The 23,643-nt window shown below is 43.5% G+C and overlaps 1 protein-coding gene across 5 annotated transcripts; it reads left to right on the top strand.

Moving 5' to 3' along the window:
- The first annotated feature begins 10,183 nt into the window (after positions 1–10,183).
- LOC123045355 (potassium transporter 19) lies at positions 10,184–15,420 on the top strand. Of its 5 annotated transcripts, XM_044468381.1 has the most exons (12): positions 10,185–10,430; positions 10,561–10,569; positions 10,665–10,743; positions 12,120–12,289; positions 12,379–12,601; positions 12,678–12,935; positions 13,015–13,065; positions 13,154–13,414; positions 13,492–13,544; positions 13,674–13,788; positions 13,883–14,137; positions 14,204–15,420. In XM_044468381.1, the coding sequence occupies exons 4-12, from the start codon at positions 12,173–12,175 to the stop codon at positions 15,202–15,204; spliced, it is 2,334 nt and encodes a 777-aa protein (XP_044324316.1). In that variant the 5' UTR covers positions 10,185–10,430; positions 10,561–10,569; positions 10,665–10,743; positions 12,120–12,172; the 3' UTR covers positions 15,205–15,420. The 5 variants fall into 5 exon arrangements, with proteins under 5 accessions (XP_044324317.1, XP_044324316.1, XP_044324318.1 ...); XM_044468383.1 differs by having other exon boundaries at positions 10,561–10,743; positions 12,678–12,926; XM_044468379.1 differs by having other exon boundaries at positions 10,567–10,743.
- The last annotated feature ends 8,223 nt before the right edge of the window (positions 15,421–23,643 follow it).

Genomic DNA, 23,643 nt, shown 5'->3' on the forward strand with positions numbered 1-23,643 from the left:
AGAATAAAAGAATACAAAACTAAAAGCCTAAAAGGTTTGTTGCAAGAAGTTCACGTGCTCTGTCCGGGGAAGTTCAAAAATTCTTGCGAGATATGTTCACCTTGTATTTCCATGTTCGGAAACAAAAAAATTGTTTTTTTGCATTTTAAAATAATTCTCTTAATCCATAGGGAAGTTCGGTTATTATTTGGGAGCAATTTGATTTCAAAAAAAATTAAAAATTCAAATTATAAAGATTAAGAAAATAAAACCACGAAGTCCATATTAAAAAGATGGAGAAGTTCGATGATTATAGAAAACTCAGATTTTCCTCGTTATTAAAGAGTGGAAACAAGAAGTTCAAAAAAATAACAAGAAGGTCAACTTTTAAAAATAGATCACTTCAAAATTCATAAAAATATTAATAAATAAAACCAGGAAGTCCATATTAAAAAGATGGAGAAGTTCGATGATTATAGAAAACTCATATTTTCCTCGTTATTGAAGAGTGGAAACAAGAAGTTCAAAAATAAAATAACAAGGAGTTCAACTTTTAAAAATAGAGCGCTTCAAAATTTCTAAAAAAAGGATTAAGAAAATCAGATTAAAAATTCATAAAAAACTCAAATATTTTCACATAACCGACAGAAGATCAGGTTGATAACCGTAAGAAGTTCATGTACTACACGGTGTGCATTTTGTATTAAAAAAGAATAGAAAATCAAAGGCTAAAAGTTTTGTTGTTATAAGTTCAAGTCCTTCGTAGGAGAAAGTTAAAAAAAATATTGTGAGAGAGATTTGTACAAAAGGAATATCATTTGTGTAAACACTGATGGACGGATGAGAAAATTACAAATGAAAATACGTCACAGAAGTTCAACTGAAAACATCAGGAAGTTCATTTGCTTTGATGGATGAATTTCAGATGAAAAACTATTAAAATTGTCGCGGGTATGAAAAAACGATCTACACAGGAAAGTTGCGTGTTTACAGCAGCTTTCCACCGATATATCACTTGCTCAATTCCGGTGAGTGGATGGAGAGCTACAAGCAGTGGATGGAGATCTACGAGCAAAAAAAGCACGTGAAAAACAGAGTGAAGTTCAAGTAGACATGCCGAGAAGTTCAGGTTCTTCACGTGGTGCATTTTTGAAGGATTTGTTTTGCGATAAAGACAGAACGAGTGATCTCGCCGTTTCTGAAATTACTTGAAAACGGTAGGGAATCACACAAAACCATCAACATGAAAAAGTTTCGCATTTTCCTTAGCTTTTCAACGGTATATTATTTGCCCCAATAGGTAAAGTTTGTGGAAATTACAGCAAAAATATGTTTTTAGCCATTTTGAAAACTGACATAAAACAGTAAGGAATTGGGAGAAATAATATATACCAAAAAGTTTCGCATTTCCTCAAGCTTTCCAACGCCATATCATTTGTTGCATTCGGACATAGGGTTAAAAAATATATTGAAAATCCGAGCTCGGTGAAACTTCTACCGTTTTCTAAATCACTTTTAAACCGTTCAAAATTAGAAAAAACTTTCTACATGAAAAAGTAGCGCATTTTCATAAGCTTTCCAACGCCATATCATGTGCCTCAATTGGTTTAGCTGTTTAGAAATGACATCGAAAATACGAACTCGGCTGTTCGGTTTGTGGAATTTTACGATTTTCTAAATTACTCTTTAACCGTAGGGAATTAGAGAAAACTTTCAACATGTGGAAGGAGCAGTTTTGCAGCAGGTTTCCAAAGCCATATTACTTGCCTCATTCCGATAAATGGTTTAGAAATGCGATCGAGATTATGATTCACGTTTTTTGTGTGAAGAAAAAACGGTTTTCAAAACTGCTCTTAAACCGCTTACATTTTGCGAAAAATTTAACTTGGGTCATGATACTCGTGTCCATAGCTTTCCAACGGTATATAGCAAGCCCTATTTGGGCAATGTTGCGGGAAGTTCAACCTAGGATAGGGGGAAGTTCAGGTCGAACAACTCAGACAGTAAAATCGCAAAAAACGCGAGTTCTTCATGACCCGAGTGCAAAATCCGCCTATGAGCGAGATTCCTATCTAAAACGAGTATTTAGTTGCTAAAAATCGTTTGAAGATTACACTTACATCACATGGAACACGACTAACCAGAAAAACTCGCGGTAGAAGGCACGGTTGCGAAGATAGCCCGAAGGTCGGGTTCGTACAGAGAGAAGTTCAGGCGCGCGTACAAACAAAAATACGTCACAGAAGTTCAACTGAAAACATCAGGAAGTTCATTTACTACAATGGATGAATTTCAGATGAAAAACTATTAAAATCATCGTGGGTATGAAAAAACGATCTACACAGGAAAGTTGCGTGTTTACAGCAGCTTTCCACCGATATATCACTTGCTCAATTCCGGTGAGTGGATGGAGAGCTACGAGCAGTGGATGGAGATCTACGAGCAAAAAAAGCACGTGAAAAACAGAGTGAAGTTCAAGTAGACATGCCGAGAAGTTCAGGTTCTTCACGTGGTGCATTTTTGAAGGATCTGTTCTGCGATAAAGGCAGAACGAGTGATCTCGCCGTTTCTGAAATTACTTGAAAACGGCAGGGAATCACAGAAAACCATCAACACGAAAAAGTTCCGCATTTTCCTTAGCTTTTCAACGGTATATTATTTGCCCCATTCCGATAAAGTTTGTGGAAATTACAGCGAAAATACGTTTTTAGCCATTTTGAAAACTGACATAAAACAGTAAGGAATTGGGAGAAATAATATATACCAAAACGTTTTGCATTTCCTCAAGCTTTCCAATGCCATATCATTTGTTGCATTCGGACATAGGGTTAAAAAAATAGATCAAAAATACGAACTCGGTGAAACTTGTACCGTTTTCTAAATCACTTTTAAACCGTTCAAAATTAGAAAAAACTTTCTACATGAAAAAGTAGCGCATTTTCATAAGCTTTCCAACGCCATATCATGTGCCTCAATTGGTTTAGCCGTTTAGAAATGACATTAAAAATACGAACTCGGTTGTTCGGTTTGTGAAATTTTACGATTTTCTAAATTACTCTTTAACCGTAGGGAATTAGAGAAACTTTCAACATGTGGAAGGAGCAGTTTTGCAGCAGTTTTCCAAAGCCATATTACTTGCCTCATTCCGATAAACGGTTTAGAAATGCGATCGAAATTACGATTCACGTTTTTTGTGTGAAGAAAAAACGGTTTTCAAAACTGCTCTTGAACCGCTTACATTTTGCGAAAAAATTAACTTGGGTCATGATACTCGTGTCCATAGCTTTCCAACGGTATATAGCAAGCCCTATTTAGGCAATGTTGCGGGAAGTTCAACCTGGCACAGCGGGAAGTTCAGGTCGAACAACTCAGACAGTAAAATCGCAAACAACGCGAGTTCTTCATGACCCGAGTGCAAAATCCGCCTATGAGCGAGATTCCTATCTAAAACAAGTATTTAGTTGCTAAACGGTTTAGAAATGCGATCGAAAATACGATCCACGTTTTTTGTATGAAGAAAAAACGGGTTTCAAAATTCTGATAAAGGTCGGGTTCGTACAGGGAGAAGTTCAGGCGCATGTACAAACAAAAATACGTCACAGAAGTTCAACGTGAAAATAGCATGAAGTTCAACTACTATGCTGAATGAATTTGAGATGAAAACTTTCAAAATCGTCGCGAGTATGAAAAAATGATCAACACGGGAAAGTTGCGTGTTTACAGCAGCTTTCCATCGGTATATCACCCGCTCAATTCCCGTGAGTGGGATGGAGAGCTACGAGCAGTGGATGAAGATCTACGAGCAAAAAAGTCACGTGAAAAACAGAGTGAAGTTCAGGTACACGCACCGAAAAGTTCAGGTTCTTCACGCGGTGCATTTTCGAAGAATTTGTTTCGCGGTAGAGGCAGAACGAATGATCCCGCCGTTTTTGGAATTACTTGAAAACGGCTAGGAGTCGGAGAAAACCATCAACATGAAAAAGTTTCGCATTTTCCGTAGCTTTTCAATGGTATATTATTTGCCCAATTCCGATAAAGTTCGTAGAAATTACGGCAAAAATATGTTTTTCGCCATTTTTGAAACTGACTTAAAACCGTAAAGAATTGGGAGAAACAATACATACCAAAAAGTTTTGCATTTGTTCAAGCTTTCCAACGCCATATTGTTTGCTGCATTCGGACGAACGGTTAAAAAATTAGCTCAAAAATACGAACTCGGTAGGACTTGAACCATTTTCTAAATTACTCTTAAACCATTCAAAATTAGAAAAAAAAACTTTCAAGATGAAAAAGTAGCGCATTTTCATAAGCTTTCCAACGCCATAGCATATGCCTCCATTGGATTAGCCGTTTAGAAATGACATCGAAAAAACGAACTCAGCTGTTCGGTTTACAAAATTTTACGTTTTTCCAAATTACTCTTTAACCATAGGGAATTATAAAAAACTTTTAACATGTGGAAGGAGCGGTTTTGCAGCAGCTTTCCAACGCCATATTATATGCCTCATTCTGATAAATGGTTTAGAAATGCGATCAAAAATACGATTCACGTTTTTTGTGCAAAGAAAAAAGGTTTTTAAAACTGCTCTTAAACCGCTTATATTTTGTCAAAAATTTAAGTTGGGTCATGATATTGGTGTCCATAGCTTTCCAACGATATATAGCAAGCCCTATTTGGGCAATGTTGCGGGAAGTTCAACCTAGTTCACAGAGAACGTCAGGCGCGTTACTCAGGCAGTTCAGGTTGTGATCAGAATATTATTCTGATCCCATGATCAGAATAGTGTTTATGTGTGTGTGTGTGTGTATATATATATCAGACGGCCGCACAGGAGGTACAATAACACTTTCGGGCGAAAGTATAAACATAGCCTCTATAATCAAAATAGAATTGTTTTTTACAATTGAACGACTTGTCACTCGAACATGACACTCTTCGAGCATTGAGCCTCGATTAAACGAGCGCCTTCTGTCACCTGCTCAAAATAGTGCTCGGCTGGATCCTGGCTTCCTGCCGGATTTTGGGTTGCAATGATGGTGGCCTCCATATCCGCCCAATATATTTTAACACGGGCAAGAGCCATCTGCGCACCCTCTATGCACACCGACCTCTTCATGGCATCGATTCGTGATACGGCGCCAAGGAATTGTTGCACTAAAGCAAAATAATTGTCCGACCTCGGTCCCTTCGGCCATAGATGGTCTATTACAGACCTCATTGCAAGACCGGACAACCTATGGAGCTCAGCCACAGCGGCCATCCTTTCACTCAATGGCAACGGGCGCGTTGGAGCACTGAATTACGACCAAAACAACCTTTCTACTTCACTATCTTTCTGGTCCTTGAAAAACTTGGTCGCATCAGCCGTACTTTTTGCCAAATCCGCATACGCGTCTGCAGCGCTCTAGAGCCGATCCAAAGGAGCGTACTTTGGATCTAAGAACTTCATCCGCAACAAATAGGGGTTTCCAGCCGCGATTTCTCCGGCCTGTCAAAGCTCCTCCCTCGCATCCCTAATTTCGGAACGCGTCTCCTTGGCCGCATCAAGGGCCTTCTTCAGGTCAGCCGGCTTCGCCTGATTCTCCTTTTCAAGGAGCTCATACCGGCCGGCGGCGTCTCTCAGCTCCACAACCATCTCGGCTATTTTATCTTCGCTTCGGCGATGAGCATCCTGTTCGGCTCCCAAATCTTCGGTCACCTTTAGGGCAGCCGCATTGCTAGCCCGGGCTTGTTCCTTGGCTATGGCAAGTTCCGCCCTCAGGGCCTCCACGGCAGCAGCTCTGCCTGCAGCCAAAGCATATCACATTAACATTATGCTCCTCCTAATATTTCCTATAAACAAATGAGAAAAAAGAGCACATAATCTGTGACTCGTCAAGCCGCTCGTTTACCAGCGTGATGTCGGCATCCACCACATCAATCTGTCGCCTTAGTTTAGCGAATTCAGCGGTCCGGTCTACCGCCGGACCCTTAGCCACCTGCGTATGAATGCAGTGCGATCATTACTTGAGAGTGTGATCCTCCGTTTGCCGCCTAGGGCTGGCAACCAGAGTCTCAGGGGCTACTATCTATACGGAGCACACCTAGCGCGTGCGGTACAACCAAAAAATTACGTACTTCATTATGTACCTCAAAGCCTTTGAGCGGGCTCGTAAAAGCTTCATTCAACCCGCTTGTGGCGGATGGCATCTTCTCAAACACCGTGCCCATTAATGCACGGTGATCCTCCGAGAGAGAAGCTTGCTCCAGAAGGCCCGTCAGCGTGTCTGGCCGGTCGCCGGACTATACCGGACCCTTCGTATTGCCCCCCGTGAGAGTCGAACGCTCTGGGCTCAGGGCGGCCGAAGTGTTAACTTCTGGCCTCAGCGAATCTGGACTCCTCCGTGACGACACCTCGGGGTCCCCCGCTCCATGGGGCGGAGAGGCAGGTGGGGTTTCGCTCTCCATCATCTCCGGAAGAAGATCCCCCGAAGACGAACTCTGTTGAGAAGAGCTACTAGCCGGACTGCAAAGGATGAATCCTGGTTATTGTTCTTGGAGGAGGAAGCAGTAGCTTTGTATTTACAATTAAACTTACAGCTCGGTGGAGGGCTGGCCCGTTTGCAAGCATGGCGCGGTGAGGACGCCCTCCGGGGCAGGGCCCCCTGGTGAAGTTTTCTTCCCTTGTCTAGGCACCCCTATTTCCAAATCTTCGGAGGCGGCCCTCTTCTTCCCGCGGAGGGAGGAGACCTTAGATTCCCCTCCCCGGCTATCCTCCTTCGTGGAGATAGTAATTCCCCCGGTTTGGATGTGCAATGTGTGAAGCTCTGCTTCTCTATTCTTCCCTTCGTCTTTCCCCGAGGGCACTTGGCTTAGCACAAGTCTAAGCATCCTGGCTATTGCAGGACTAGGCGAGCCTTCGAGAAGTGGTGCCGAACACCTGATTCTCTCTGCCTTGCTGAGCCAATCCTGGCTGCGGATGGTTTTCAGAATAACATTGTGATAAATATAAACGAAGTGTTCGGTTTCAGGGTTACTTACTTGGGTATCTGGGCGGTTGCAGCTTAGGCCCACATCCTCGGTGGTGTCCGGACACTTTACTTGTGGTCCGAAGAATAACCTATACATCCCTTTGAGCGTCAGGCCGAAGAAGTGCCGAATAGTTCACGGACCTTCTGGGTTGAACTCCCACATCCGGAGGGGCCGATGTTTGCACGGCAAGATCCGTCGGACCAGCATCACCTGAATTATGCTGGCGAGACTGATGTCCCTCTCAAGAAGCTCCCGAATGCGGCTCTGTAGTGTCGGTACATCATTAGTAGGCCCCCAGTCCAGTTCCACGTTGGCCCACGACGCCATTTGAGGCGGAGGGCCCGAGCGAAAGTCGGGGGCAGCCGCCCACTTTGTGCCTCTAGGAGCCGTGATGTAGAACCACCTCCGCTGCCATAGATCGGACACCTCCGGGAAGAAGCCCTCTGGCCATGGGGCATCAACGTTTCTGCTTATTGCAGCGCCTCCGCACTCCGCGTGTCGCCCCTCGATCGCCTTCGGCTTTACATTGAAGGTCTTGAGCCATAAGCCAAAGTGCGGGGTGATGTGGAGGAAGGCTTCGCACACGACGATAAATGACGAGATGTGAAGGATGGAGTCCGAAGCTAGATCATGAAAATCTAGCCCGTAATAGAACAAGAGCCCTCTCACGAAGGGATCGAGGGTGAAGCCTAAGCCACGGAGGAAGTGAGAAACGAATACGACGCTTTCGTTGGGCTCGGGAGTGGGGATGACCTGCCCTGGAGCAGGAAGCCTGTGCTTGATGTCGGCGGTCAGATATCTGGCCTCCCTAAGCTTCACAATGTCCTCCTCTGTGACAGAGGAGGCCATCCACCGGCCTTGAAGGTTGGATCCGGACATGATTGAAGATCTGAAGTGCCTAAGTTTGAGCTTCGAGTGTTGGAACTCGAGGTGCAGAAAGGCGCAAGCGTGGTAAGAGAGAGGGATAGGCCTCGGCTCCTCTATAAAGGGGGTGAATATCAAGCGTCCTCAGCGTAACCGTTTGGGACTTGCCTGAAAACACGGAGTCATACCAACAGGCGTAGTGGGGTTGCCCGCACCCATATTGATGGGAATCCCGTAATAAGGGGGACACGATCTCTGCTTCGACGAAGTGTGCCAATAAAACCGCCTTGCAGTGCATGGCGGGCTGAGAAAAACCATTTTGTATTGAGCCAGGCCGCGGCGTGAGAGAACACCGTGAAAAATTGTCAGCAGATTAGATTTGTAAAGTGTTATGATCTCTACGATGGTGTGTGAAAATTATCTTACAGAGCCGGACACGATCCTTAACCTGCCTTGGAATATTCGGAGATGGAACCCGCCTTGCAATGCCGAAGACAACCTGCGCGCCGGACTCATCGTCATTGAAGCCTGGTTCAGGGGCTACTGAGGGAGTCCTGGATTAGGGGGTATCCGGACAGCCGGACTATATACTTTGGCCGGACTGTTGGACTATGAAGATACAAGACTCAAGACTCCATCTTGTGTCCGGATGGGACTCTCCTTTGCGTGGAAGACAAGCTTGGCGATTCGGATATTAGATCTCCTTCTTTGTAACCGACTTTGTGTAACCCTAGCCCCCTCCGGTGTCTATATAAACTGGAGGGTTTAGTCCATAGGACAAGAACAATCAGAATCATAGGCTAGCTCCTAGGGTTTAGCCTCTACGATCTCGTGATAGATCAACTCTTGTAATACTCATATCATCAAGATCAATCAAGCAGGAAGTAGGGTATTACCTTCATCGAGAGGGCCTGAACCTGGGTAAAACATCATGTCCCCTGTCTCCTGTTACCATTAGCCTTAGACGCACAGTTCGGGACCCCCTACCCGAGATCCGCCGGTTTTGACACCGACAGTCCCCTTGTCGGAGTCCCCGCAGATGAATGACAAAATCTCCCGGATCACCATTGATGATGCAGGACGAGGAGGAGGAAGAGAGTAGAATAGCGAGCCAATCTCTCCACCTAGCCGAGAATCCAAGTTGCTGCAACAATTCAATGAGGTACTCCCATGATATGCTGTCAAAAGCCCTAGCTATATCTATCTTAAGCAGAAGCGCCGACGTTTTGCTCCTATGAAGAGCTCGGACAGAATTCTGGACGTATAGGTAGCTGCCGTGGATGCATTTGCGTCGCTGGAAGGTCGTCTGAGCAGGCGAGATGATCCTATCAATGACAACCGCCAGCCTCATAGATAACACCTTTGTGATCAGCTTAGCCATGAAATGAATGAGGCTTATAGGCCTAAAATCACTAATTTTTGTGGCCCCGTCCTTCTTGGGTATGAGGGCAAGCATGGCCGTGTTGATTTCAGCGAAATTTTCGTCAGCCAATCTGTAGAAGTGATCAAAAACAGCCATAACATCATCCTTTATGGTGTTCCAGCAAGCTCTGAAGAATGGCCCCAAGAAGCCATCCGGTCCTGGCGCTTTGTCTGATGGTGATGCCATTACAACGGCCCAGACTTTAGGTTCAGAGAAGGGGTTATCCAACCCCTCATTTTGTAAAGGCATACCCAATTCCTCCCAGTTGATGGAGCACAGACTTTCCTCTTTCCTTACCAACAGGTTTGCAAAATGGTCGTGAGCAATGGCTGCTTTTTCACCATGGGTTGTGGTTGTAATCGTGTCCGTTTGCAGAGAATGAATAATTTTTAATTTCTCCTTCTAGAATTGATTTTAGCTTGGAAGAAAGCCGTTCGTGCATCCCCTGCCCTGAGCCAGATTTGTTGATGCAACCGTGTTTACTAAGAATGGTGCAGCAGCCACTACATCCATCTTGAGAGATTGTGGAAGTACTTTTCTAGATGCCCAATGCAAGTATATTCAGTTTGGTGCAAATGTGATGACCACCGAAGCAATGTAGATGAAGGACGCCTCAATTTTGCTAATGCTATGGGAATTAATCAAGTGAAAGTCGAGTAAAACCCGGATAATGTGATTAACTTTTATAATGGTCAATCTTACTGGTGGGATGCAGTATAGCCTATCTTTATAGAATGGAAGCAACTTTTTTAATTGAGAAGGTCTTTTTTAAACATTATTTTTATTCTGCGAATCAAATAGCGCATGTGCTAGCTAAATTTAGTTATCCAAATAAGACTTTTATTAGTTGGATTGCCTCGGCATATTTGGTGCTTGTGAGCGATGTATTTTTGTCTGTAGTTCAATAAAGCTAGCCGTCCCTATCCGTCGTTCCTGCCCGCGAGCGCAACGGCACGCGATGCGGCCGACCTTCGAATCCGCTCCTCCGTGCTTCGCGGAGCGTGGCCGAATGATCTCCTCCTCACCACAGGGACGTTCCCTGCTCTACAAGTACGGGGTGCCATGGCCGCGAGTGTCCCCTCTTCTCCTCTCCGCCCTCCGGTCTCCTCCCTGTCTTCCCTTGTTCTTCTTCCCCGACATTTGCTTCGCGAGGTATGCTTCTTTTCTTTTTTGGAATTACCTTCTATGGCGCGCGCAAGATTTGGGGACAGTAATTCAATTTTGAGTGGAGGTTTTTTATATCCGTACCATAGCAGATCCGGCAAACATTCTTTTTTTTTAGGTACAGCAGGTGAGGCAGCGATCCGTTCCACAAAGAGTGGTAAAGAGCGATCCGTTCCAATCCACTGGATGCAGGCTACCTCTAAGCATCACTGGTCTATGCAGGATGAGTTTGTCTTAAGGACGCTAAGACCCATCATCCGTGAGCCATGAAATGAACCAACTAATTTACCCAACTCAACTGGTAAATCCACTTACATTTTCTTGTGCCGTTATTGTTATCCCCAATAGTTGAACCTTTGCGGCCTACGGTGAAAAGTAAATCCACTTACATTTCATTTACATGTCCACTTATACTTTCGTCTATCCTTGAATCTAGACCCGGAAGCTTAATGATCATTTCCATCTTGGCCTCACCACTGGACTGTTAATTGTCACGATTGTTTTTTGTCCTTGAAATTGCGAGTTTGTGCAACCATAATCTCAAACCCTGTATTTGAGTTCCATGCACTTATCAGTTCACCCAAAAACCTTAATCTGTTGACGAAACCCGAGCAATCCATCTGTCTATGCTTCGCTAGTGGTTGGATCAACCCATTCCTTGTAGCATGGGATTATTCCTCATATTAAAATGCCGTTATACCACCTTGTGCCGGTGTTTAGTGCTTACAACCAGTAGTGATATTTAGGGGTGAAAATGGCTAGGACCAACCATTTCTGAATCCAGTGGTATAGGATATGTTCTGAGGCTTTTTACACCAGCACACTGTCTGCCCCTATTCCAAATCCGGTGTATGGGATATGGCATAGGATATGGTATTGCTAATGTCTGGCGGAATAAGACTATCCAGTTTTCTAGCTTGATTATCGGGCCCTCCAAAATGGTCGTATCCGATTTTTTTTGTAGAATTTTAACTGTGCGCTTGTAATCTCTGGATGGTACCTTTATTTATGAGATGGTGCGGCTGCCTGCCGGTATTTTATTTGTGAATGTTTACTTTTCCCTTCGTTCCATAATGTAGTACATGTAGATTTTTTTCAAAAGTTAAACCTTGACCAAGTTTATATAGAAAAATATGTATATCTACAACACCAAACATAAAAAAAGACGAAAATATACCTCATGGTATATCTAATGATATGTATTTGGTATTCTACTAGATGTAGATATTTTTCTCTATAAACTTGGTCGAAGTTTGACTTTTCAAAAAATCTATATGCACTACATTATGGAATGGAGGAAGTACCGTCTAGTGTTTACTACTCCCTCCATTAGTTCAAATTGAACGATTTGAACTACCAAAACGTCATATCCTACCTCCGTCCCAAAATTCTTGTCTTAGGTTTATCTAGATACGGATGTATCTAACACTAAAACATGAATAGATACATCCCGTATGTAGACAAATCTAAGACAAGAATTTTGGGACGGAGGGAGTATTTAGGAACGGAGGGAGTACGTGTTCACTGTCTAATACTTTTTACTTGCTCAGTTTGTACATTTTTTCCCTGTAACGTGTTAATTGTTATAGTGCTTTGTAGTTCTGTTTACTGTGTGCTCATGCTGTTTTGTTGGAAATATATTGCTGTTTATATGTGTGCATTGTCTGCCTTCTGTAGGAGAAATACCTCCAAAAGCTTGCGAGGTGCTTAAAAATAGCAACCGAGCACAGATGTCACTAGAAGTTGAGAAACCACTGTGCACCGAGACGACCAAACGGTTTGAGCGCCAAGACTCACTTATTGGTGATGCGGAGAAGGTCTCTAATATCAAAGGCCATGGCTCCGAGGTCTGCTTCACACACAACTTGGTTATGATGCAGCAACCATGTTCCTCCAGGTTATAGTTTGACAGTAATGTGCCTTTTGACTGACACAGGGAAACTGGACACAAGTACTGCATCTTGCATTTCAGAGCATCGGCATCATTTATGGGGATGTTGGGACATCGCCGCTCTATTGTTACTCGAGCACCTTCCCTAACGGCGTCAAAGACAAGGATGATATCTTGGGTGTCCTCTCGCTCATCCTATACACCCTCATCCTTTTACCGATGATCAAGTATGTCTTCATCGTGCTCTATGCAGATGACAACGGAGATGGTAAGCTGATATTTTGGAATATTGACATGTCAAGCTGGAGTACTTACTATGTCTTCTCTGCACATTGCTATTACAGGTGGCACATTTGCGCTCTACTCACTTATATCGCGGTATTCAAAGATAAGGCTGATCCCAAACCAGCAGGCAGAGGATTCAATGGTGTCGAATTACAGCATAGAATCACCGAGCTTATCACTGAAGAGGGCACAATGGTTGAAGGAGAAGCTTGAGTCCAGCAAGGCAGCCAAGATTGGCCTCTTCACCATCACAATCCTTGGTACATCCATGGTGATGGGTGATGGGACCTTGACACCAGCGATTTCTGGTAGCAAAAGTAACAGAGAGTCATTCGTAGGTCATATTGTGATTGCTTTTCGGAATACTAATGCATTCCTTTTCACGTGTTTCTGCAGTGCTCTCTGCAGTGAGCGGGATCAAAGAGAAAGTGCCAAGTTTAACTGAAAGTGTGTGAAAAAATAGTTTCTATCATCACTAATTAGTCAGTACCCAGATTTAATCACATCTAAAGTGCATGTTGCATTTCTTGTACAGCACAGATAGTCTGGATCTCGGTGCCTATTCTGTTCATGCTCTTTTCAGTCCAGCGTTTTGGGACAGATAAGGTCGGGTACTCCTTTGCTCCGATCATCTCGGTGTGGTTCGTTCTTATTGCTGGCATTGGAATGTACAACATCGTAGTGTATGAGATCACTATTCTCCGAGCCTTCAATCCTATGCACATAATATATTACTTCGAAAGAAATGGGAAGGAAGCATGGATTTCACTAGGAGGTGCTATCTTGTGTGTTACAGGTAAACCTTTTGATGAAAAATGCATTTTCAAAAAGAACCTGTAGCCTGCAATCTGAATGCACTGCCTTATGGTACAGGTACAGAGGGTATGTATGCGGACCTAGGACATTTCAATATCACGGCCATTCAGGTAATTGCCGCATCGCTTCTTGCTTCAACGTGTTCTTTTACTCTAGATCTGTTTTCAACGGTACTAGCAATTTTCGTCGCACAGGTCTCAGAACATAAATATCTTACAGCGGTTTCTGTACTTACCTAGATAAGCTTTAATGGTGTCTTGTTCCCTTCGGTGGCACTATGTTACATGGGGCAAGCAGCATATCTGAGGAAATTCCCAGAGAATGTTGCAGACACCTTCTACAGATCTCTCCCAGGTATAAACAACTTAAACTACAGTTTTGCTCCTTATAAGGGAGTTAATTTGTGATTCTCAAAAGAAACGATTGCCTCTCTGTAACAAAAATGCAGCACCATTGTTCTGGCCAACCTTCATCGTTGCCATTCTTTCGGCTATCATTGCAAGCCAAGCTATGCTCTCTGGCGCATTCGCTATCCTGTCCAAGGCCCTATCTCTTGGTTGCTTCCCCAGGGTTCGGGTTATCCATACCTCCAAGCATCACCAGGGGCAGGTTTACATTCCTGAAGTGAATTTTCTGATGGGACTGGCTAGTGTTATAATCACGATCACCTTCAGAACTACCACCGAAATCGGGAATGCTTATGGTAAGTTTACGAGGCTTTTAGTAGAACATTAGGCACGTTTACTGATTTGATTATGTTGATGCACAGGGATCTGTGTCGTGACCGTCTTCTCAATCACCACCCATTTGATGACTATCGTGATGTTGCTCGTGTGGAAGAAAAACATCATCTTCATCTTGTTGTTTTACGTCGTGTTTAGTTCCATAGAGTGGATCTACCTGTCTTCAATACTGTCAAAGTTCATCCAGGGCGGGTACCTGCCATTCTGCTTCGCGCTTGTCCTGATGGCCCTAATGGTAACATGGCACTATGTGCATGTCATGACGTACTGGTACGAGCTTGACCACATCGTCCCCATCGATGAGGTGACGGCACTGCTTGAGAAGCATAATGTGCAGCGGATCCCTGGGGTGGGCATCTTGTACTCGGAGCTGGTGCAAGGTATTCCCCCGGTGTTCCTGCGGCTGGTGGAGAAAATTCCATCTGTGCACTCTATCTTTTTGTTCATGTCGATCAAGCACCTACCCATCCCTCATGTGGCACCTGCGGAGCGGTTCGTCTTCCGGCAGGTTGGTCCAAGGGAGCATCGGATGTTCCGGTGTGTTGCACGGTATGGTTACAGTGACGGGGTAGAGGATTCAGGACAGTTCGCCAGGTTCCTAGCGGAGAGGTTGAAGATGTTCATCGAAGATGAGAATGCATTTGCAGTGGAGAAACCGGAAAATGAGGATACTGACTCTCCAAGCGGAGTTTTTGAAGGTCAAACGAATCCGAGGAAGTCCGCACGATCTGTACACAGCGAGGAGGTGATAGAGCCGCCCATGAGCAACCATGTAGGGAGGATTAGTTCCTATTCTCTTCAGACGATTGAGGAGGAGAAGCGGCTGATTGACGCAGAGATGAAGCGAGGGGTGGTTTATCTGATGGGGTCAGCCAATGTGATAGCAGGACCTGAATCACCCACCTTAAAGGTGGTCGTGGTAGACTATGTGTATTCATTCTTGAGGAGGAACTTGGCAGAGGGTCACAAGGTGTTGTCCATTCCTAAAGATCAGCTGCTCAAAGTTGGGATCACATATGAGATATAGAGATGTTAACAAAAGCATGAGGTGATCAGACTAGTCTAACCTTTTCTGTAGCATTATGTTCATCTTACAGGGTACAGTGCCGTTGCTCATTTGACCAAATAGCACTGGGGCTTAGAGTTTTGGCAGGTAGAGTAAGTTTTGTACGCAAAGAGGTCTTGTCAGAATATGTGTCATATATTAAGTAGAATGGAAATAGGAGTTCGACTGGTGTGTTTATTCATGTTCTTCAAGTTGTCCATGAGCACGCGAAGTCATAATTTCATGTTATCAAGGTGAGCAAAAGAAAAATTGTCCTACTATATGGATTTTAATGATGCAGAGATGATCGTTTCCAGAGGATTATTCAAAACTAAAATCCTAGTCCAATCATGTAAACGAATTGTTTTTTGAGCATCATATTAGCATTAAAATTCAAAGTTATTGGTAAAATCACTGCTTGAATCAAAGCTAGCCCTAAAATGGGATAATAATACTCCCGTCTCTAAGCTGATGCCCTGCGAGGGAAATGTCCTTGGGGCATCTCCAAAGTTGAGCTGCAAATTTGCTCTAACATCCATCCGCAGATAGGGGGGGACCAATCCGCGGACATGAAAGATTGTTTCTTCTTCATAGAAACTCCTGCATTAAGATATTAGCTAATGCTTTAAAAAGCGGTACAACTACTAAAAAAGATGGCACAGACACACAAGGCCAATCACCAGCAATTGCTCAGGATACCCTCTTTTAGCTGCTAGGTCTATTTCTTTGTTCAAGAGTTTCGTCAGCCGGAGAAGACCGATAAAGCTTAGAACTTGCTCGGGGCTGGAGGCGGCCATCCAACGCTGCCCGTATACATTTCAACAACTATTTAAACTAACCGGACGAAATTCATGCAGACACGGTAGATTTCATATAAACTGGATGAAATTCGTTACATTTCAAACATATTTCATATAAATCAGACAAAATTCATTATATTTTTCATATATACCGGACTAAAACATACTCTAAACTTAATCTAAATGATCGTTGTTGCCCGCCCTCCATGTCCGGCCATGAGCCCCGAGAACTGATGCTTCGGCTATTGCCTTCACATTCTCGAGTTCCATCTCGGCGCTCTCTAGCTTCGCCTCTGGAGCGCCGAGAAGTGAAGATGTCCGCCTCCACTTCGTCGTCAAGCGGTTAATCGCCGGTCGATGTTCAGCCCACCAAGCTTGGCTTCGACCGGAGGGGAAGAGCGGCGGCCTTCCTGGGACCCGAGCGACGGTGACCTACCATGCACTACTCTTCCTCGCTGCCGGCGGCACCCCGGGACGTATCGGCTTCATGGCCGTGGAGGCGGGGCGGAGCCGGCCATGTCCTCCTCATCGTCGCTCTTGCCCCACACCTTATTCGCTGCCTCGTCGAACTCCTTGTAGGCGGCCAACGGTCATGGAAGATCTCGCGAGCGGAGCGGTACGAGTCGAGCAGTGTTGCCTGCTCCGCCACGTCTGTGTCTGGCGCATCGTCCTGCCGGCGGCGAGCTGCTCCTCCACCTGTTGGTTCTCCTTGAGGAGCTGGAGGTTGCAGGCCGCGTCGGCTTGCGCCTCCTGGATCTGCTCCTCCCACTCCTCCCGCGCCATGTCCATGTAATGGGCATAGGCCTCGCAATTGGTCATGCTACAATGCACCGGCGAGGGTTGCACCGGCGAGGAGGGTGGCGTCGACTCGGCCTCGGCCACGTCCTCCATAGTGACATCGTCAGCCTCTGCAGGCCAGCTGGCAGCAATGGTGGCCATCTCCTTCTTCTACTCCAGCGGCAGTCCATCCTAGAGAGCTTTGCAGCGCGAGGAGGCTATGGTGGGAGTGATGCGGAGAGGAGAAAGGGGCTGGAGGAGGATGACTGCGGCTGGACGGGGCTGAAGTTTATATAGCGAGCGAATGGCAATGGTGGGCGGCAGACGGATGGACGGGTGGCGCCGGAGTAGGTTCCTTGGCAACCGCATGTCACTATTGTGGGCGGCAGACGGACAAAAGGGCTGACGATCGTGGTCTCATTTGAACGCAGAGCAGTCGCGTTCACCGGGAAGCGGCGCGGGCGGCGCTCTCTCGGCCGGCGCGGTGCTTCAATGCCGGCCCAAGTGAGAGGTCGCGCCCTCTCTGGCTGGGCATGAATGCGACACATAAGCTCTGGAGAGTGTCGCTGACCGTTTCGGGCAGGAAGCGCGCGTGGGCGAGGGAGGGGGTTTGGGTGGGCCATGGCGGTCAGATGCGGACGTGACAGTGGTTCGGACGCCCGCAAAGCCCCTCCCCCACCCACTTTGTTTTCAGAAACCTTCTCGATTCTTCTGAAGTGGTACGTTCATGGGATAACACTTGGAGAAGCCATGAAGCTTCTTGATAATATGACAGCTAATTATTCCCAATGGCACACTGGGCGCACACCAAGTGGTGCAATTATCGACATGAAGGAAGGTAATATACGGTTCCAATTTCCCTTAAAGAAATGTATGTAACATGTTCATAGAGAAAGAATTAGACCTCCTTATGAATTTATCATGAGAGCTAGGTATGATTTATCCATAAAAGATGATAAAACTTGATAGGTTGCAGTATGCCTAGTGCTAAGTCCATTTTGCATCATGCTTTTATATCAATATTTATTGCATTATGGGCTGTTATTACACATTATATCTCAATACTCATGGCTATTCTCTCTTATTTTATAAGGTTTACCATGAAGAGGGGGAATGCCGGCAGCTGGAATTCTGGCTGGAAAAGGAGCAAATATTGGAAACATATTCTACACAGCTTCAAAAATCCTGAAACTCCACGGAAGTCAGTTTTGGAATTAATAAGAATTATTGAGCGAAGAAACTACCAGAGGGGGCCCACACCCAGGCCAGGAGGGTGGGGGCGCGCCCACCCCTACTGGGCGCGCCCTCCTGTCTCCTGGGCCTCCTGGTGGCCCTCCGGTGCCCATCTTTTGCTATATGAAGGCTTTTACCCTGGAAAAAATCAGAGGAAAGCTTACGGGATGAAACTCCGCCACCACGAGGCAGAACCTTGGCGGAACCAATCTAGAGCTCCGGCAGAGCTGTTCTGCCGGGGAAACTTCCCTCCGAGAGGGGGAAATCATCACCATCATCATCACCAACTATCCTCTCATCGGGAGGGGGTCAATCTCCATCATCATCTTCACCAGCACCATCTCCTCTCAAAACCCTAGTTCATCTCTTGTATCCAATCTTGTATCAAAACCACAAATTGGTACCTGTGGGTTGCTAGTAGTGTTGATTACTCCTTGTAGTTGATGCTAATTGGTTTACTTGGTGGAAGATCAAATGTTCAGATCCTTAATGCATATTATTACTCCTCTGATTATGAACATGAATATGCTTTGTGCGTAGTTATGTTTGTTCCCGAGGACATGGGTGAAGTCTTGCTATTAGTAGTCATGTGAATTTGGTATTCGTTCGATATTTTGATGAGATGTATGTCGTCTTTCCTCTAGTGGTGTTATGTGAACATTGACTACATGACACTTCACCATTATTTTGGGCCTAGAGGAAGGCATTGGGAAGTAATAAGTAGATGATGGGTTGCTAGAGTGACAGAAGCTTAAACCCTAGTTTATGCGTTGCTTTGTAAGGGGCTGATTTGGATCCATGTGTTTAATGTTGTGGTTAGGTTTACCTTAATACTTCTTTTGTAGTTGCGGATGCTTGCAATAGGGGTTAATCATAAGTGGGATGCTTGTCCAAGTAAGGGCAGTACCCAAGCACCGGTCCACCCACATATCAAATTATCAAAGTACCGAACGCGAATCATATGAACGTGATGAAAACTAGCTTGACGATAATTCCCATGTGTCCTCGGGGGCTCTTTTCTCATTATAAGAAATTGTCCAGGCTTGTCCTTTGCTACAAAAAGGATTGGGCCACCTTGCTGCACTTTATTTACTTTCATTGCTTGTTACTCGTTACAATTTATCTTATCACAAAATTATCTGTTACCTACAATTTCAGTGCTTGCAGAGAAAACCTTACTGAAAACCGCTTGTCATTTCCTTCTGCTCCTCGTTGGGTTCGACACTCTTACTTATCGAAAGGACTAGATAGATCCCCTATACTTGTGGGTCATTAAGACTCTTTTCTGGCGCCGTTGTCGGGGAGCGTAGCCCTTTTGGTGAGTGGAACTTGGTAAGGAAACATTTATATAGTGTGCTGAAATTTTCTGTCACTTGTTACTATGGAAACTAATCCTTTGAGGGGCTTGTTCGGGGTATCTTCACCCTGACCAGAAGAGCAAAGAGTTGCTCCTCAACCTACTGAACCTACTGAAAATATTTACTTTGAGATTTCTTCGGGTATGATAGAGAAACTGCTAGCTAATCCCTTTGCAGGAGACGGAACATTGCATCCCGATTTACACCTTATCTTTGTGGATGAAGTTTGTGGATTATTTAAGCTTGCAGGTATTCCCGATGATGTTGTCAAAAGGAAGGTCTTCCCTTTATCTTTGAAGGGAGATGCATTGACATGGTATAGGCTATGTGATGATACGGGATCTTGGAACTATAAACGATTGAAGTTGGAACTTCACCAGAAGTTCTATCCTATGCATCTTGTTCATCGTGATCATAATTACATATATAATTTCTGGCCTCGCGAAGGAGAAAGCATCGCTCAAGCTTGGGGTAGGCTTAAGTCAATGTTATATTCATGCCCCAATCATCAGCTCTCCAGATAAATGATTATTCAAAAAATTTATACTCGGCTTTCTCCCAATGATCGCAACATGCTCGATACTTCCTGTGCTGGTTCTTATATGTTGAAGACTATTAAATTCAAATGGGACTTATTGGAAAGAATTAAACGCAACTCTGAAGGTTGGTGTTCCGACGATGGTAAGGAGTCAGGTATAACATCTAAGTTTGATTGTGTTAAATCTTTTATGGGTACCGATGCTTTTCGTGGATTTAGCGCTAAATATGGACTTGACTCTGAGATAGTAGTTTTTTTTGTGAATCTTTTGCTACTCACGTTGATCTCCCTAAGGAGAAGTGGTTTAAATATAATCCTCCCATTGAAGTAAAAGTAGTTGCACCTATTACTGTTGAAGAAAAGACTGACACTTATAGTGATCCTATTGTTCCTACTACTTATGTTGAGAAACCTCCTTTTCCTGTTAGGATAAAGGATCATGCTAAAACTTCGACTGTTGTTCGTAAGAGTAATACTAGGACTTATACACCTCCTGAGCAAATCAAAGTTGAACCTAGTATTGCTATGGTTAAAGATCTCTTGGATGATGATTTAGATGGGCATGTTATTTATTTCTGTGGTGAGGCTGCTAATATTGTCAGACCAGATGCTAAGATACATAGACCTGTTGTAGGCATGCATGTTATTTCTGTTAAAATAGGAGATCATTGTTATCATGGCTTATGTGATATGGGTGCTAGTGCTAGTGCAATACCCTATGACTTATATAAAGAAATTATGCATGATATTGCACCCGTTGAATTGGATGGTATTGATGTTACTATCAGGCTTGCCAATAGAGATATTATTTCACCAATTGGGATTGTTAGAGATGTTGAAGTCTTGTGTGGGAAGGTTAAATATCCTGTTGATTTTCTTGTTCTTAGTTCCCCACAAGATGACTTTTGTCCCATTATTTTTGGTAGACCCTTCTTGAATACTGTTAATGCTAGGATTGATTTTGAAAAGGATACTGTTACAATTGGCTTAGAGGATGTGTCTCATGAGTTTAATTTTGCTAAGTTTCGTAGACAACCTCGTGATAGAGAATCACCTAGTAAGGATGAGATTATTGGTCTTGCTTCTATTGCCGTGCCTCCTATTGATCCGTTAGAACAATATTTGCTAGACAATGAAAATGATATGTTTATGAATGAAAGAAGGGAAATAGATGAAGTGTTCCTTCAACAGAAACCTATTCTGAAACACAACCTACCCGTTGAAATTCTAGGGGATCCCCCTCCACCCAAGGGTGATCCCGTGTTTGAACTCAAACCACTACCTGATAATCTTAAGTATGCTTATCTTGATGAAAAGAAAATATATCATGTTATTATTAGTGCTAACCTTTCAGATCAAGAAGAAGAAAGATTATTGAAAACTCTGAAGAAGCACCGTGCTGCTATCGGATATACTCTGGATGATCTCAAGGGCATTAGTCCCATGTTATGCCAACACAAAATTAAATTGGAGGAAGGTGCCAAACCAGTCAGAGATCCTCAACGACGATTGAATCCTAAGATGAAAGAAGTGGTAAGAAAGGAGATACTAAAGCTCCTTGAGGCAGGTATAATTTATCCCATTACTGATAGTGATTGGGTAAGCGTTGTCCATTGTGTTCCTAAAAAGGGAGGTATTACTGTCATTCCTAATGATAAAGATGAATTGATCCCGCAAAAAATTATTACAGGTTATAGGATGGTAATTGATTTCCGTAAATTAAACAAAGCTACTAAGAAAGATCATTACCATTTACCTTTTATTGATCAAATGTTAGAAAGACTATCCAAACACACACATTTTTGCTTTCTAGATGGCTATTCTGGTTTCTCTCAGATACCTGTGTCAGCGGGGGATCAATCAAAAACTACTTTTACTTGCCCTTTCGGTACTTTTTCTTATAGACGTATGCCTTTTGGTTTATGTAATGCACCTGCTACCTTCCAAAGATGCATGATTGCTATATTCTCTGACTTTTGTGAAAAGATTTGTGAGGTACTCATGGATGATTTCTCTGTTTATGGATCCTCTTTTGATGATTGCTTGAGCAACCTTGATCGAGTTTTGCAGAGATGCGAAGACACTAGTCTCGTCTTGAATTGGGAAAAGTGCCACTTTATGGTTAATGAAGGCATTGTCTTGGGGCATAAGATTTCCGAGAGAGGTATTGAAGTTGATAAAGCTAAAGTTGATGCTATTGAAAAGATGCCATGTCCCAAGGACATAAAAGGTATAAGAAGTTTCCTTGGTCATGCCGGTTTTTATATGAGGTTCATTAAGGACTGTTCTAAAATCTCTAGGCCTCTGACTAATTTATTGCAAAAAGATATTCCTTTGGTATTTGATGATGATTGTGTAGAAGCATTTGAAATACTTAAGAAAGCTTTGATCACTGCACCTATTGTTCAGCCACCTGATTGGAATTTACCCTTTGAAATTATGTGTGATGCTAGTGATTATGTTGTAGGTGTTGTTCTAGGGCAAAGAGTTGATAAGAAATTTAATGTTATCCAGTATGCTAGTAAGACTCTTGATACTGCCCAAAGAAATTATGCTACTACTGAAAAGGAGTTCTTAGCAGTTGTGTTTGCATGTGATAAGTTTAGACCTTATATTGTTGATTCCAAAGTTACTATTCACACTGATCATGCTGCTATTAAATATCTTATGGAAAAGAAAGATGCTAAGCCTAGACTCATTAGATGGGTTCTCTTGCTCCAAGAATTTGATTTGCATATTATTGATAGAAAGGGAGCTGAGAACCCCGTTGCAGACAACTTGTCTAGGTTAGAGAATGTTCTTGATGACCCACTGCCTATTGATGATAGCTTTCATGATGAACAATTAGCGGTCATTAATGCTTCTCGTACTGCTCCTTGGTATGCTGATTATGCTAATTACATTGTTGCTAAATTTATACCACCTAGTTTCACATACCAGCAAAAGAAAAAGTTCTTTTATGATTTAAGACATTACTTCTGGGATGACCCACACCTTTATAAAGGAGTAGATGGTGTTATTAGATGTTGTGTACCTGAGCATGGACAGGAATAGATCCTACGCAAGTGTCACTCTGAATCATATGGAGGACACCACGCTGGAGATAGAACTGCACATAAGGTATTGCAATCTGGTTTTTATTGGCCTACTCTCTTCAAAGATGCTCGTAAGTTTGTCTTATCTTGTGATGAATGTCAAAGAATTGGTAATATTAGTAGACGTCAAGAAATGATATAAACTGTGGAAATTTGTTTTCTTTGTTTGCTTGTTTTAAAGTTTCCATCACATATATTGGGAGATATAAACTGTGGAAATGATATAATAGAGTAGACATTATTTGGAAATAATTATGAATCTTGTCTTAGACATTACATAAGTGAATCATTTATCTTTATTATACTAACATATCTCACGAGTTCTATTAAGTTTTGTGTGAATGAAGTTTTCAAGTTTTGGGTGAGATTGAGATATGAGAAGAATAAGGAGCGCAAGATCCTAAGCTTGGGAATGACCAAAGTGCCCCAAGGTAACAAATAAAGAAGACTCAAGTGTCTAAGCTTGGGGATGCCCTGGATGGCATCCCCTCTTTCGTCTTCAAAACTATCAATATATTTCACTTGGACCTATATTTTTCATTCTTCACATGATATGCGTTTTGCTTGGAGCATCATTTGTTTTTTGTTTGGTTTTATTTGCTAGTCTCCGCAATCATTGT

This window comes from Triticum aestivum, chromosome 2B (assembly GCF_018294505.1).
Source record: "Triticum aestivum cultivar Chinese Spring chromosome 2B, IWGSC CS RefSeq v2.1, whole genome shotgun sequence".
Classification (NCBI taxonomy): domain Eukaryota; kingdom Viridiplantae; phylum Streptophyta; class Magnoliopsida; order Poales; family Poaceae; genus Triticum; species Triticum aestivum.

Coding starts and splice junctions, on each gene's coding strand:
- LOC123045355 (XM_044468382.1), top strand. CDS start 12,173: ATGTCACTAGAAGTTGAGAAACCACTGTGCACCGAGACGACCAAACGG. Junction 13,545..13,673: donor TCAATATCACGGCCATTCAG/GTAATTGCCGCA, acceptor GTACTTACCTAG/ATAAGCTTTAATGGTGTCTT. Junction 13,789..13,882: donor CTTCTACAGATCTCTCCCAG/GTATAAACAACT, acceptor ACAAAAATGCAG/CACCATTGTTCTGGCCAACC.